Source organism: Artemia sp. Qi Xiang Cuo, chromosome 8, assembly GCF_049724085.1.
Source record: "Artemia sp. Qi Xiang Cuo chromosome 8, ASM4972408v1, whole genome shotgun sequence".
In the NCBI taxonomy this organism is placed as follows: Eukaryota; Metazoa; Arthropoda; class Branchiopoda; order Anostraca; family Artemiidae; genus Artemia; species Artemia sp. Qi Xiang Cuo.
In genome coordinates this window covers 53030042-53047681 of record NC_142801.1, presented here as the reverse complement: position 1 = coordinate 53047681, position 17640 = coordinate 53030042, and the positions used below count along the sequence as shown (strand labels likewise).

The following is a 17640-nucleotide window of genomic DNA, read 5'->3' as shown; positions in this document are numbered from 1 at the left end:
AGACTCTAAATATTTCGACGACACAGTCGGTCATCATCATCAGTAGAGTTACTAACTTATCAAAATTAAAACAAACTGCTTTTATACTAAACAAAATAATCACTTCCGGGTCAAAGCAAGTTACCGGTCCATTGACTTAAAAAGTTCACCAGATGTTCTTCAATTTTTTAATGCTGCGTTGAGTAAAGGTGGTACAAGTTTATTCGGAATTGCAGGTCAAAGCAGGTTACCGGTCCATTGACTTAGAAAGTTCACTAACTGTTCTTGAATCTTGTAATACTGCGTTGAATATTCTTCTAATTAAAAATGAAATAATGCTGAATTTACAGGGGCTAAATTTATCATTTTATTCTTCTAATAGCAAATGAAATGTTGCTAAATATCGTCCTTTTCGGTTGGCCGCCTAGGGCCAAACGAAAAGCAGGTCGCCCCCGAATGGGGTGGGAGGAGGTCATAAGGAAGGATTTAATGGATACTTGAACTTCTTGGGAGGGTGTAAAGAGGGAGGTTTAGAATAGGAGGAGCGTGCGTAGATGTGTTGGCCTGAAGTGGCTTGGTGCTGCAGTCAGTTGTTAGTAGTAGTTGTTTGAACAGTTCTGATCTTGTAGCTAAAGATAAGCCCGCTTTTTTCAACTAAAACCTTCCTTTTCTTGGTTAATCTGTTAAGTTTTGTAAAGCATGGACGCTCACGGAAAAAGATTGCCTGTTTAATTTAGTATTAAGCTTTTTTGGTGAGATTTAGAGAATACTTACTTATGCTATAGTTAATTTGTAGTGATTTGCCGTTAAATATTCAGTTTTTATTCGTTAAAACCTAGAAAATCCTTCATATAAATGCTCAAAATTAGTGTCAATATAAGTAAAATGTTTAGGTTGAAAGCTCGTGTGAAATACACCCTCATTCACAGAATATAACCCTTTTTAGCTTGAAGACCTGGAAATTCCATTTTTGTAGACCTATTAGATCTTATTCCGGAAACATAACCTTATAATCCCTAAGCCCTACACACCCCTATGAAGTAAAAAAATGTGTATATCTATCCTTACTTTTAGACAAGACCGCCCCCGTCACCCAGAGAATTCTCCTTTAGAAACAAGTTCTAATGGTACAAAATAGAAAATGAATTATGTGCCGATTTCGTATTTTGACAAAAGGAGTACACAGAAAATAGAAAATTTCAACTAAAATGCGTACTTATACCATTATCTTTAGTACTTGTTTTGCTTGGTGCAATTTTTAAATGGATAATGGAAAATATACACAACAGCGAGTTTACAAATCTAAAATTCAGTACCGAGAGTACCGGAGGATCCCTCAAAAATTTAAACTGTTGTCTAAAATTATGATATTCATATTTTATCCCCTTCCCCTCGCACAGTAAAATACCCTTTTACCCTAAGTTGGCCTTGTGTGCACCATTTATAATGCCGTGTTGGTCCAACCGCTACAGTTTGAGAAATATTTTGGTTTCTTCCATTTTTCACTTTCCCCTTAAAAATTAAATCATCCATCCCTCCCTTGTCGGGTGTGTGCATCACCTTAGGAACCTTCGTTTTGTAAGTATACTACTTCATCTTACCTCAAAATTTATCGTAATTTACTTCGGGAAGTTTCAAAGGATATTTTTTTGCATCCGTAATCTTTTTTTTAACGAGTTCTGTTGTTGTAGTTGCAAAAACTTACTACATTTCTATTTGGAAACACAGCTGCTACGTGATTTTATATTAAACTTCTCTTCGTCAGGACTTTGGCAAATTACCATCTATGGCGCGCAACGGCGGCTACTGTCAGCTATATGCCAGAAACCGCAAGATCGCTTCAATTAAAGTATTCAACTGTTTTGACTGGAACAACTGAACGAAGACCTAGATGGGAAGAATGTACGGAGGGGGCCTCAAGCAGGTAATTTACTACCATTTAATCAGTTTAAAGATTAAGTATATAGTGGTATGAAAATCTTTCAATTCATTACATTAAATTCCCCAAAGATGGGAAGGATTCACAGAGAGGGCTTCAAGCAGGTCATTTTCTCCAATTTACCCGGTTTAAAGATTAAATATTTTAGTGATATGAAAATCTTCTAAACCAGAATATTAGATAAAACAAAGATGGGAAGAATGTACCAAGGGGGTTTCAAGCAGGTAATTTACTACAGTTTCTCCGGTTTAAAGATTAAATGTTTAGTGATATGGAAGTCTTTTAAACGACAATATTTGATCACAAAAAGATGAGAAGAATGTACCGAAGGGGCTTCAAGTAAGTAATTTACTCAAATTTACCTAGTTTAAAGATTAAATATTTAGTGATGTGAAAATCTTCTAAACCACAATATTTGATAACGCAAAGAGGGAAAGAATGCACCGAAGGTGCTTCAAGCAGGTAATTTACTAAAAATTTACCTAGTTTAAAGATTAAAAAGTTAGTGTTATGAAGTCAATATTTGTTCAAATATTTATCAATAGATATTTAGGTATTCATTAATCATCCTCGTAGCAATGCAATGTGTAAAAACGATTAACGGAAGTCATTATGATATTAAAAAAAAATGGTTTAAAGTTTGCATTGGGCAAACGTAGTGGAAAATGACATTTCATTACTTTTAATTTCCTTTTAGACCTCAATCAACAAATGATTTATATTATGATATATATTTGAATTAGGATGGTGGTCATGGTAATTTAGGGGGGGGGGGGGTAAATAGGCTTTCAAAATCTTGGGGGCTCATTTTTGTTGTTTGTTCAATTTTTTAAACGAAAATTCCAAAAAGAGTCATTTTTCAATGAAAACACCCGTGAAAAGGTATTTTTCGAAATCTAGGGGAGGAAAAAATATCGCAGAGGAAGGAGGAAAAAATATCGCAGAGGAAGGAGGAAAACGCTTCCACTGTCTCCCCATGGACACCACTGAATTAGGATTTTAAACGATATTTCATTGCAGCTCTTGTTCGTACCATGTAAAGATATGACCTTCACTAAAGTTTTTCTTATCAGCCGAATCAAATACCTGTTGATGAACTATAGAACTGAGGATTAAAGGGGTCTGATGGTCCAGCCATTTTCTCAATTATTATTCTAAGAGTGGAAATTTGGTCAATATATCCCCTCCTAATTAAAACCACACTGCTGTTCAGCTAGCACTAGTGCTGAAGAGGGGGGACTTCGCCCTAATTTTAGTGTTTAATTTTGGCTATCGGATGCATTTAATTAGTGATTATCTCTACTTTAGGTTGGTTTGCACCATAAATTTTGTTCTATTTTTTGTCTTGTTGACATTTTTTGACGTTTTTTGTTGGCAATTGATGAGTTTTAGGTTCTTATATCACTATACACAATTTTATTGACTGTTGTAGGGTTTATGAACATTATAGACTAATATTAAGGTTTTTATTGGTGCAGCACGGATCAAGACGCGGAGGAAGCAGGGGTAGCTCCCAAGGGTATAGAGAAGATACCCGTATACCGCCCCCTGCTCATCAACATGGGGCAAAGGTGGGCAAGCTTTTTCCCTACTCAAAGCACAATTTGTCCGTAGTTTCATATTTGGACTATAAATGTTTGTAGCTTTGTATTTTGTTTGTTGTAAATAAAAAATCTTTAGTTGTGTGGACTTTGTTGGGAGTGGAATACGATTTTCATTTGGAGACTAATTAAAATTGAAAAGCTAATAAAATAATGCAATTTAATTTGGAGACTAAATTTGTATCATTGTTTCAACGACCTTTGGTATCTAGTTGTTATTCGCACATTATGTGCATTATAAATTATTGGAAACCCAAGTTTTTACCATTATTTCAAAAATTTCCTTAAAAAGAATGACATCATCAAGTTAAAGGATGGACTAGAGGTCTTAAGCTTCTGCCTAAATAGCGCATTATTTTTTAACTAAATTAAAGAATAAAAAGGTTGACTAACCAGCTTTCTTATGATTTAAATAAAAGTTTGAACATTGGAACTCTGACTTCTTGAAAGTTTAGTCACCTAGGCTATAAAACAATTAGTGGTCGCCTTTTTCTTCTCAAGTTAAAAATAATCGGTGGCATTTTTACCGTCCTGGCTTTTTGTTCTTTAAAACGCTTGTTTCTTGAAGAACACACATTAGAAATAAATGAAGGAGAAAAATAAGTACATTTTGGGCCTAAACCATGCAATGGGTATTATAAGTTGTTCCTGCCAAGCAAAATGTACTTATTTCTATTATAAGCTTCAGCTATGATTTCAATTATTCCCTCGAGTGTTTTTAAGGGCTAAGAAATAGTTTTACAGTGTATCTAAACCATTATACAGCATAGTTTATCGAAAAGCAAATTTGTACAAAACAAACTCATGTTGATGGAAGGTGAGGAATAAAAAGCACAAAGAAGGACATAAAGGGTCGTTCCGTACTCTCTCCCAGTGGATCAAAACCGTAATTCATTTTACTTACGCTTCAATGGACACTAACTTTTTTTTCCAACACAAATTGTTTGATCCTTGATACTTCAGTTTCTGATTTTTATTTTGTAGTTTTTGTGTTTGTAGTTATTTTTATGTGGTTTTGTTAGCAGCTGTGGTTTCGCTATGTAGCATATTTTTTATTATTAAATTATTATAAATATTAACAGTAAATATATTTTTATTGTTTGTAATAAACTAATACAGTAATTATATATCGGTAAATTATTTCGACAATTTATAATTGTTATAGTTTCGCTTATTACTGTCTGATAACAAAGACGTTTTTTTATAATATTTACGCCAACATCTTATTTTGTTTTCAAAACTTATCTTAGGTAGCTTATTCTAAAGAGAACACCACCCTTTTAGCTTTCTGAAGTTCAAAATTTGTTATTCTTTGTGGAATTTTTTAGTTAAAACAGGCACTAGAACTATTAATTGCCGTTCGAATGAGCCCTCTCGCGATCTTCTGGGACCAAGGGATCAATACGAGCATCCCTTGGGGAAAAAAAAACAAATAAACACGCATCCGCTACCTTTCTTCTGGCAAAAAATACTAAATTCCCAATTTTTGCAGATAGGAGTTTGAAATCTCTACAGTAAGATTCTCCAATACGCTGAATCTGATGGTGTGATTTTCGTTAAGATTATATGACTTCTATGGGGTGTTTTCCCCTTTTTTCGAAAATAAGACAAATTTTATTAGGCTTGTAACTTTTTATGGGTAAAATTAAACTTGATGAAAGTTATATATTTAAAATCAGCTTTAAAATCAGTTTCGGTTACTATTGAGATGAGTCGCTCTTACTATACAGTTCGTTACCACGAACTGTTTGAAACATTAATGATAGCCTGATTACAAACAGAAAAAGCTTTTGGATTTTTCTTCTTTGAAATAGTAAGAGACGAACCTGAAACAATCAAGTAGCTAACTAAGTCCAATATATGCAATGGTTTGTTATTCCAATGATCGCCTTTTAATGTAAAATTATGTAATTCTTTTTCGATATTGTCTCAAACTGTATATTCTTTCATAATATACAAGCATTGGTGGCTCAGTCAGTAGAGCATAGGTCTTGTGATCATGGGCGTCCCGAGGGGAGGCGTCGGAGGCGAAAATTTCGCCAGAAATTTTGCAAAATCGGCCAAAATTTAGCAAAATTTTTGTTTTCTGCAGAAAATTAGGCATAAATCAGGTAGCGATTCGGTAAAATTTATGAAAATCCCCCCCCCCTCCCCGAATACAACGAGCCTCGGGACGCCTCTGGTTGGGATCCTAAGGTCTAGAGCTCGAACCTCACCCAGGACAACGTCTTCTGTTAATTATAAATGGATGATGCTGGTTTCTAGGAAAGTAAGCTTTTATTACAAACATTTATTCTCCTAGTAATATTCAGGTATATACTAGGTTTAGTTATATACTGAATAATAATATTCAGTTATTTACTATTCTTTTTTTACTTTTAAAGAAAAAACTCGTTTTAGTTATGTCCTAGCAAAAATAATGAAGGTAATATGAATGAACCAAAAGGTTCAGTTCCTTATGGATAAAGTTCGTTCTTTACTATAACTTTATACAGCTGGTTGCGGTCAAAAAAGTTTCCTTTTTTAAGGTTCTTGAACTGTTGTAATCCCTTGTTAAAATAATCCAAATAAAAGACCGTCCTTAATTAAAACATTACAAACAGGAAAAAACCTATGGCTTTTTCTTAGTTGGAAAAGTAAGAGACGATCCTCAGTGTAGTATAGATGCTTTATGTGAATCACTATACAGTTCGTTACTAGGGTTGCCAACTTTTTGGTCAATGAATATGTCCCTTGAGCATCCAAAAATTTGTCCTTTTCAGCCAAATTATGTCCATATTTTGTCTATAATATGTCCATAATATGTCCATCTTGAAATCTCAGAAGCTAGTATTTGTACGACTTGTAAACCTCTTTCAAAGTGGTTAGTTAGCATCAAATATAATGAAAACGAAAAAGATTCATTTAGTTCATCCATAAAAAATGAACTAGTGTGAAAGCACAAAAGTCATAAAAGCATGTAAACAGTAAAAACTAATTGTGGGAGCTTAAGGCTCACCTTCCTACGAGAGTTGCGCTTGACAGGTATGGTCGGCATGAGGGTCAGCATTTTCACTTCTTTTGGTAGCTTTTTGCCAATAGGAGTATTTATTGCGCATGTCATAAGGTACAATCCAGGAGCCAAGCGACGTTGCGGAGCGCTAGGTAAGCTGGGTTGTCCTTCAATCTGGGGTGACATCCCCAAAGGCATAATTACTGGACCTTTGAACAATACTGAACAAAATGGATGTCTACGAATTCTGATTGGATGCTGGTTTTTGGAACTGAATGGCGTGGGGGGGGGGGCCCTCAAATCACTTTTGACTCTTATAAAGGACACTAAACTTCAATCAAATGAGCCCCATCTGAAGTTTATGCGACAACCCATTCCATAAAACCTTACATGCCCCTGGGATATAACTTAGAACCCTTGTCACAGGGCTCTTAGGGGTTGTGTATACGCTGAAGGCATTGTTATATGTTATTTGGACCATTCTTAAAAAAAAAAAATCTATCTCAAAATTAATGTTGGATGCATCTAGGCAAAAGAATACGTGTGTGGATGGGGGTGGCTTGACCACTCTCCACCAAGGGTGGAGGGCTTACTCCAAGGGTGGCATGGCCTTTGTGTTACAAGAATCGTTCTTAAAAATTAGACAAAAGGTCGAACATTAACGTAGAGAGGGGGGTATTGAGGGGAGAGTAGCCCCCGTCATATAGGGAATAATTTCTCTACGTTTTAAGTTTTAATGTCACCCATACTTTCGGTAGAAAAGCTAGTTTTTGTATTTATTTCTGATCGTTTTTCAGATAATCCCAGGAAACCCACCCCCTCTGTGGAAAATTTCCCCACGAAAAATTCCTCTATATAAAGTTCCTCCCATGTAAAATTCTTCCGCCGGGAAATTACCCCCGGACAATTCCATCCCTTCTGCGAATCCTTCCCTGGAAATTTTTTGCTTACGTTTCTGCCTGAAAAATACTCCTTACCATACTTTTATTTGAAGAAAGACTTGTATTCATTTAGTTTCTGGTCCTTTTTAAGGTCATTGGGGAATATCCCTGTATGGGAAATACCCCCCTGGAAAGTTTATCCCCCAGAAACTGTCCATTGAGAATCTCTCCTGGTGATAATTCCCCCATGGAAAATCCCCCCCCCCAAAAAAAAAAATAGATCCCAAGAGAATTTTAACTCCGCTGAAAACTTCCCCCTGAGAGTTCCCTCAGAGTGTCTCTACATGTACAATGAGATCAACAACGAGAAAAAAGAAAAATAACAAACATTATGTATACAAATTCTGGTAAACTGTCCCCATATAAAATTTCCCTTGAAAAGTTCACTCCCCAGAAACTTCCATTCCAATGAGAAATTCTCCCTATAGAAAATCCATCCCTAGAAGAATCCATCTCCTTCCTCCCTTGGAAAATGTCGATATACTTCCCTAAACAAATACTATATGTAAACAATGGGCAAATTTCATAACCTGCGGCCCTTCTTCTGGTCGTTCTGAGGGGTCATGTCATCTCCAAAGACATATCTATTTTACCTTTCAACAATACTGAACAAAATGGCTATCTCAAAATTTTGATGAGGCGACTTTGATGAGGTGGCTAGTTGTCCTCCAATTTTTTGGTCACTTAAAAATGACACTAGATCTTTTAATTTTCGTTTGAACGAGCCCTCTTGCGAAATCTTAGTACCATTGGTTCGATATGATCACCCCTGGAAAAAGCAACAACAACAAATAAACACGAATCCGTGATGCTTCTTCTAGCAAACACTATAAAATTTCATTTTTATAGATAGGAGCTTGGAACCTCTACAGTGGGGTTCTCTGATACGCTGAATTTGATGGCGTGATTTCCATTAAAATTCTTTGACTTTAATGGGGTATTTTTCACCTTTATCGAAAATTTGGCAAATTTTCTCAGGCCCACTAATGGATAACACTATACTTAAAAAAGTTATATATTTGGAATCAGCACAATAAGCTAATTTTTTGGTGCATCTATTGATATCAAAATTGATTCCATTTTTTTCTTTTGCTAACTTTTCATTTTCAGTTAGTAATACTTGATAAATAGATAGATGTTTTTGCCTGACGATTGGAAACCAGAAGCTATTTTTAACTAAAAACGGGCATGCTTGCATATTGTCTTGACTGTAGTGAAAAAGCAAGGAGAAATAAAATCGTCTAAAATGAAAGAATACAAGCTTGTCAAGAATTTCAAGAGTATATGCAAATAGTTGTGTGTGGGAAAGAGTAAGCAACTTCAAAAAAAAATAACGTTTGTAAAAAAAAATAACGTCTGTAAAAAATCTGTAGAAAACTAGTAATTAAGTAAATTTAGTGCTAGACAAGTAGTTTTAATACTGATTTGGTAAAAAATTACATTTTTTTTTTACAAAAACATGAATCTAGCGAGAAAATATTTTATCTAATTTCATAAATTTGCAAAAAATGTCCCTTTTATGTCCCGAATTTCTAAAATATATCCCTTTTTTGCCCTATTATGTCGTTGTGTCCCGGCACACAGGAATATGTCCTTTGGACATAAAATATGTCCAGTTGGCAACCCTGCTCGTTACCACGAACTGTTTGATAAGAAAATAATTAAAATAAATTTGTGATAAGTGTTTGTTGCATCGTCATCTATATGATGATTCCTTATAACACTTCAGTTACTGTGGACTGCAGTTCGTTCTTTAATGTAAAAAACATGAAATATGCAGTTTTTCGTAAAAAATTGATTATGTTTTAAAAATAGTTTGTTTTAATTACAAAAGGTGTTTAACCCTATTAATTTTCTTTAAAATGAGTCATTGAACAACTCTCTACGATGTTCCAGTGCCAAGCTATCTGTGAAAAGAAAAAAAAAGAAAAAAAAGAAAAAAAAGATGCCGTTTAGGCAGAATGCTGTAGTAGCTACCACTTTTCTTGATTTTCAAGCCAATATATTTCCCTTGCTGTTCAAACCAAGGGACAGAAAGTTTCCTAAATAGGGGTTTCAGACAAGGTGGTTTTAATGGTGTACTTTTTTTTGATCTGACTCTATTTTTAGGAGTTATTGGTTATTATATTTCTTAACATAGAACGTGCGTCTCTTACTAGGTTGCTAGCTACCGCTGGAACCCGGATAATTAAAATAAATTCGTGATATACTATCTTATCTAAAGATAAGTGTGTGCTGTATCCTCATTTATATAATGGTTCCTTATAACATTTCATTTACTTAGAACTACACTTCGCTCTTTAATGTAAAACCTGGATAACATAAACTATTTTAATGATGGGTTGGTACAATCCTGTGTGGCGCAGTGGATAGCGTGTTGGATTTTACTCTGAAGGTTAGAGGTTCAATTCTTACGGCGGGCAATTTTCATACATTTGTCAATTTAAAGTCGAAGCAAAACTTCTATTAATAACTACTACATGAGATCCTCTTGACTATCACCATTTATGATGAACTATATCACGCTTTATGTAGATACCAGTACAACTTAAATAATCCCAATTTATTAACTAGACCGCGATCCCCTGTATAACTTTATAGTATATGAACAAATTTTTATAATTTATGTTCTGTAAGTGTTTGTTGGCACAATGGTACGAATACCCGGTTGTCACGCGGGATATCGAGGATCGATTTACCGTTGGAGAGAAATTTTAATATCGTTCTTTACTGTAATGTGTTCTTCTAATGATCGTCTTTTAATGGAAAAAATTCTTTCTATTTTTAGAAAAATTCTTTCTATTTCTTTCTATTTTTAGTGGAAAAAATTCTTTCTATTTCTCTAGATTATATGATCATTGGTGACTTCAATGCGGATACAAATAACCCATCAGTGAGAAGTGAATCGTTATTAGATTGCCTTACATCGTATAATATTATACCCAAAACTCATCCGCAGTCTTACATTCACCATTCAGGCAGTAAGAGCAATATTGATCACATTATTTGCTCACCTAGAATTATTACATCAATAGTGTTTGTACATGCTGAAGAACAAGACTTAGACCATCTCCCTTTCTCACTTGCTCTTACGCTGAATTTAAACCCTGCAAGTTTCTGCAAAGTACCCCAGTCTTCAAAATGGTTTGAAAAAAGTAATTGGAAGAGAGCTGATGTTCCTCTCTATGCGTTTACACTAACAAGCCTGCTGTCTGCTATATGAGTTCCCTATCATCTGCTTCAGAACTCTATACAAGTGAATTGCAAAAAGGACCTGGATTGCTATTATAATCAAATAATTAAATGTTTAAAAGATGCCAAGGCAGTTGCAGTGCCGCTGCAACGTGTTAGATGTGGTACACAAAAACCTATTTGGTCTTTAGATCCTAGTTTAAAAACTTTTAAAAATAAAGCTAAGTTTTGGTTAAAAGTTTGGAATGAGTGTGATAGACCGCCTTGTGGTATTGTTTCTGACCTTAAGCGTAAGACCCGCAGTGAATATAAAAAATATCTTAAGTCTATGCGTTATCGTGGTATGGATTTTCCAGTGTCAAAGAGAGAATGGCGAAAAGTTATTAATTCTGAGTCGATTAGAAGTGATGTACCAAATAGTGATTGTCTTCCTGCATCTGCTTGGCTTGACTATTACTCGTCTATTTTTTCTAATGTTAATTACCGTGTGCATTCTTTGTATTCTCATTCTCTTTCTGCTATTTTTAGTACCCCTCTATCTCAGCGTCTCTGTGTTCCCATTTCTCTTTCATCCGTAATTGAAGCAATTAAGAAACTTAAATCAGATAATGTTGATAATGATGGTATATCTAGATTTCACCATTTATTAGATTGCCCCCCCTTATTAACCATATACACCTACTTCTCCAGATGTGAATTTGTACTTCTAGTGTACCGGAGAGTTTTTTGTGTGGTACTGTCTCTTCAATTTTAAAGAAGGGGAATTCTCCTTTTATTTGCTCTTCTTACCGACCTATTACTGTCTCTTGCATTTTTAGTAAAGTTCTTGAGCATGTTTTAATACCTTTTGTGACTAATAATGTGCTTGAGAGAGATAACCAGTTTGGATTTAAGCCCGGAGTAGGTTTTCAACACGCACATCGTGTATTATCTTCTTTGCTCCTTGAAAATTCTTCTAAGGGAAGGAGTATATATCTTTGTACTTTAGATCTATCAAAAGCTTTCGATAGTGTATGTCATAGTCAGCTTTTTTCTGTTCTTCGTGGTTACGGTGTCAATCTATCGGTTATTTTGCTTCTTCGGTACTGGTACTCTAATTCTTTTCTTCGGCTGAAATCTGTGCCTGCATCTAATATTAAATTAAAAAGAGGTTTAAGGCAAGGTGGAGTTTTATCTCCGACCCTTTTTAATTTATGTATTTCAGGAGTTCTGGCAAAGATTTCGGCTACCTATCTCTCCGGTTTTTCTGATGTTTCCTACCTGGCTTACGCTGATGATCTGCTTCTTATAAGCCGTACTAAAACTGGTTTATCTAACATGGTTTCTCGTGTTGCCACTTCTTTTTCAGACATAGGCCTTTCTCTTAATGTAGATAAATGTAAATTTCTTTCTTTTAATAATATTTCTAGTACTTCCCTTTGCTGTAGTGGCTTTACTATCCCTCTCGTAGATTCTCTTCGATGGCTCGGTATTTCTATTACTAATAGTCTTCCGAGCTTGCGCCAGCGCACAGTCTCAGATATTAATATGAAAATTAAATTAGGATATGCTAAGATTGTTGCCAATAGAGGTAAATATAATAAATTCGCGTGAGCCAAGCTCTACTCAAGTTTTTGTGACAATTCAATTCTTTTTGCTTTTGGAATTTTTCTCCTTCTGAAGAAAATTGAGTTAAAAAGAATCCGGATTAATTATTTTAGATTTTGTAAATTTTTGTTGTTTCTTCCACCTTGGACCAAAAACCGGGTAATTATTAATACATTTCTTGTTCCTAATATTACTGAAAAACTGGAATCACTACACAGAAAACTTTCAAATACTGCTTGTATCCGTTTTTCTCCACACCATCACCTTATCAGGTTTTTTCAGTTGTAAGTTATTTTTCTTTTATTTGTTTTATTTTTTTTCTCTGGTTTGTCATTCTATATTTTATAATTTTAAAGATCGAGTAAAAATCAAATAATTATAATATTAATGCCTGCTTATTAGATTCTGAAAGTTGTCAGTTTTTTTTTTTTTTTTTTTTTCCTCTTTTCCCCCTCCTTTCACGTTATTTGTTTTTTGCTTTCGTTTCTTTTAAATTATTATGTGTTACACTGTAATTGGTAATCTTTGATTTATATATTGTCTTGTGTCGCATTTTTTGTGTTTTTCCTCGTGATACTCCACGTATGTACCTCTGTATAGTGTGGGTTAAAAATAAATAATAATAATAATAATAATATAATTTACGGGGTGTTTCCCCCTTTTTTTGAAAATATGGCAAATTTTCTTGTAACTTTTGAAGGGTAAGACTAAACTTGACAAAACATTTATAAATTTAAAATCAGCATAAAAATCCGATTCTTTTGATGTATCTATTGGTATGAAAATTCTGTTTTTTAGAGTTTCGTTTACTATTGAGACGAGTCGCTCTTACTGTACAGTTCGTGACAACGAACTGTTTGAAAACACAAGTATCTATTAGGAGTTAACCATTATCATTTTGTAATTTAGACAACTAGATAGAATGTCTTCTTAATTATATAATGTTGAATATTTCAGTTGTTATGGGCTAGAGCTCGTTCTTTATTATAATTTGATGTGAAATTACACATTGGATTGGAATATTAAGAGACGACCTGGCTACAACCTACGATTATGACGTCATTGATCAATCTTTAACATGAAATATGCAGTTTTTCATAAAAAAAATGATTCTATTTTTAAAATAGTTTCGTTTAATTATAAAAGGTTTTTAACCCCATTAATTTCCTTTAAAATGAGCCATTGAAAAACTATGATAGTCCAGTGCCAAGCTATATGTGGAAAAAAAAGAAAAAAAAAATGCCGTTTAGGCAGAATGCTGTAGTAGCTGCCACTTTTCTTGATTTTCAAGCCAATATATTTCCCTTGCTGTTCAAGCCAAGGGGAAGAAAGTTTCCTATATAGGGGTTTCGGACAAGGTGGTTCGAATGGTGTACTTTTTGTTTTGATCTGTCTATATTTTTAGGAGTTATGGGTTGTTATATTTCTTAACATTGGACGTGATCGTCTCTTACTATTTGCTAGCCACCGCTGCAACCCGGATGAAATTATCTTCCTTACTTTGGTTGACTTGTTTACCGTGAACTTCTTAATTGTATATATAAATTCACATAGCCACATTTTAGATGAAGAGATTCCCATTGGAGGGGGGTTCGATATTTTCAATAATGAATTTGTTCATCCAGATTTTTCTGGGAGGGGAGATTTAAATATTTCAAATTGTATATCAGTGACGCCACTCCATGACAATTCTCTGGGGGGGGGGGAGCAAAATGTATTTTTTCAAAATCTAGATATGGGAGGGAATTTTTTCATCTTTTATTTTCAATGAAAAAAAAGACATTTTCAGTGAAAATACACCCCAAAAAGGTATTTTTCAAAATCTAGGGGGGGGGGCAGGGATATAAAAAGAAATTGCGCCTCCTCATTCACGTCACTGTCTTCTATGTGCACTTATAATTAAATTATATTCAGTCGCAAAGTCTGGAGTTGGCTCTGAGAAGGGAGGGCTGCAACAGTAGAACAATTAAAATGATTATTCTTTGGATCTAAATTAGAATTACGTTTAATTTTTGGGTTTATTTTCGTTTTGTTTTATACACTTGAAAAGATTTTACGTATGTCCTTTAATTACATCTATTACTAGTTTTTTCCATCTTAAAAATACAACATGCAACCGCCTTTTGAATTGCCGCGGTCAAGATTCGTCAAATTACTCATCATCTGAGCTCTTGGTTTTCGAGATATGTCTTTTAACCTTAGTCTGGTGGCATGTCTATCTTGGGGAAGGCTGTAGCCCCTTCTTCAACCATCATTGGCTGCCTACTTGGTAATGCTTCTAGCTTAATTTACTTTCTCTTCCCAGTTTAGTGGTGGGGAGAGGAGAAAGTTAGAGGGACGCAGACCACTTCCTGTAAAAAGATATAAGAATGAACCATTTTTAGCTATCTAATGGCGAAACGAATTTCTTCCATAGTTGAACTGCCCTCCAACTTTTTTTCTTTTGCACAGAAACGGTTTTGAACACCAGCAAAAGAGCAATAATGGGTGTATTTCCGCTTCAATTTTGAATAAATTCTTAATTTCAGTCTTGCCAACGCTATGGGTTCATTATATGTGCGCAAGTTTTTCCAAGAAGACGCCAAAGCTGCAGCAGTTGAGATGGTAAATGACATCAAAGAGACATTTTTCGAGATTTTAGATACCATTGACTGGATGGACGAAGAGACAAGGTAAAATATATATATATATATATATATATATATATATATATATATATATATATATATATATATATATATATATATATATATATATATATATATATATTTTCTAAACCCATATCAAAAGGCCTTTCTATGGTTTCGTCTCTAAAATGAGGTTCTAATTTTTTGTCGTGGGCAGTGTTTCTCTGCCTTTGAAAAAGTTCTGCGAAAAGGAGCCATTTTCTTTTGAACACATTTATGGTTTTAGGAAGCAACACAACTACTTTTTTATCGTGTTCAGTGGTATGTAGATCAATAACGGGAAAAGATGGGAATTTAAAACTTTTTTGTGTATGGGGGTAGTTCCAAGTAATTTTCGGAAAACAAAAATTCCCTAGCATAGGATGATACACTAGAGGGCAAGATTCTTCATCTATTTGAGATTTTTATTACAGATTCTAGAAAGGTCAATCTGACGTTCCCAAATTTTCCTACTACAAATTTTTCCTACCTTAGGAAAGCGAGCAGAGCACCAGTAGGGTTTTAATATTCTAATGTATTTTTAGTTTTGGTTTTTAACTATTGATATTTTATGTGGGAAATATCTTGAGATGCAAGTTTTGGGTATTTTTATTAAACTGTTTTGATTTTGGTTAGCTATTGAATTAATCTGTTTTTTATCCTCAAGGTTATGAATAGCGTAAAGCTAAAATCATTATTTGATTCTAGGCTACGTGCTAAGAAGAAAGCTGAAACAATCACCACTCACATAGCATACCCTGAGGAGCTAATGCAAAATCAGAAGCTCATTGACTTGTACAAAGGGGTAAGAAATGCCGCAATAGTCTTTCTTGATTGTGTTTCCTTTTTATTTTCGTTTCTTTGTTTAGTCAGTTATGGTTTCACCTTATCCGGCTTATATTTGACTTGTTGCTTCGGCTAAAGGTTACAAAAGAATAGAACAGTCAGGGCATTGGAATACCATCTATAATTCATGTATTCTCCATGGTCCATAGAATTTAAGTGACAGATGCCCTGCTACTAATAGCTACTCATGGACTCTTGTGTGTATACTTTTATAGTGTTACAACACTGCTGGATTAGTTTATACACATCTCCATTAAGAAGAAACTAAATGGTTCAGGATGCACTGAGAAATTGATTTGTCTTTTTAAAACTGATTTGTCTGTATTTTTGTAAAGAAGTGAGCCTTGTTTTTCATCGCTCAGACACGAAGATACCAGCAATGATGTTTCTTATACAACCAGAAGGTGCGAAATAAAAACAAAAAGCTGCGTCGGATGCATGTAACAAGTTCTTTTCAGGGAAAAACACAGTAGGTTTTAATTATTTGTTGTTGGGCACAGTTAAAAGGAGGGGAAATGGGCTTTTTCAAAAACAGCTTTAGTAAATATGCATAGCTACTTAAAAATACCCAGGTTTTAGTATACACCAATACCTCAGTTTGCGTCGGGGTTACGTTCCAAACAAAACGACGCAAAGTGAATTAAGATTTTTCTATAGCAAACCATGTAAAGATTGAAGATGGGTTACAGGGTTACGAAAATACTACTTTTTAAAAAGGAAATTGAACAAAGTAAGCATTAAAAAACAAAAATAATATAAAATTTTATTACATAAATACAAAAAAACAAAACAAAAAAACTAGGAGTCAAATTAGAAAACAATCTTAGTTTTTTTCCAAATCAAAGGTTAGACAAAAACTGAAACTTCTGGTAGTGGTAAAAAGACAAAGATAAAAATCAGCCGGGATGTGACGAACGATGACCAGCCAATAAAATCCCTCACAGGGTGTAACTTAAAGCGACACATAATCTACAATGTATGAACTAATTCTTCCTTTCACCCCTCATTGAATTTTAGCCAAACGGGCGTCCAAAAATACGTTTTTAACAGGGATAGTCACCCTTTTAACTGCACAGCTAATTGAATCGTCTGCTAGAAAAAGAAAAACCGTAATTTTTACTTAAAAGAGAGAACCAAAGAAAACCAAACAAGTAAAAGGAAAGATGAAGATAAGTTTACAAAAAGGGAATTTATCTGATAAAAAGGGACCAGAAAAAAAAATTCAAGGCTCGAATCCAAAACAACGCAACCTTGAAAACCTAGCAACGCGCAGTGAAAATTAGTACTAATGGAGCAGCGACGCAGCTTCGAAAAAACGCAAAACGAAACGACGCAAAGCGATATATTTGTGTTTTCTCATCCTTAATTATCACTGAATAAATTAGGTTTCAGTTTTCGCCCTGGGACTACTAACCGTAAATTCATCTTTTGGTTGAAAATGTTTTTTCCTATACATGAATACCATGGTCCTTTGAGATTCCGCACGCAAGATTAAGCAAGACAATTATGAAAGATGACAAAAATATAAAAACACAGAATGTTTTACGCAATGACTCCTTGTTAAATGTAATTTGTTTTAAGGTTCAGCTAGGACGAAACGTTGAAAACGCTTCTGGATAAAGTGATCAAGACTTAGATCGTTCGAACTTTTCCTGCTTTTGGGACAATTAGTTCTGTAAGGCTGAGTTTGGAACATTTATTTGCAATTAGGCTTAGATGAAAACAATTATATTCAAAAAACTAGGATAGCCAGTGCAGGCTATATTCATTGATTATGTTCATTGATCTATTATTTACTGCTTAATTTTTTCCATTGACATGTTCGTTTGTCAAAAGAGGCTTATAACCCCTTCCCAAGCTATGTGATCTATTATTTGTTCTTATGCCTTATAACTTT

General features: G+C 34.3%; 1 protein-coding gene across 1 annotated transcript in view; it reads left to right on the top strand.

The window, feature by feature from the left end:
• The window catches only part of LOC148949555 (neprilysin-2-like), an 80428-nt gene that overhangs the window by 42063 nt on the left and 20725 nt on the right, over window positions 1-17640 (top strand). The window contains exons 6-8 of the mRNA XM_089092725.1: window positions 1745-1903; window positions 14760-14903; window positions 15606-15702. Coding sequence (XP_088948851.1) covers window positions 1745-1903; window positions 14760-14903; window positions 15606-15702 — 400 coding nt within the window. The remainder of the gene's footprint in view (window positions 1-1744; window positions 1904-14759; window positions 14904-15605; window positions 15703-17640) is intronic.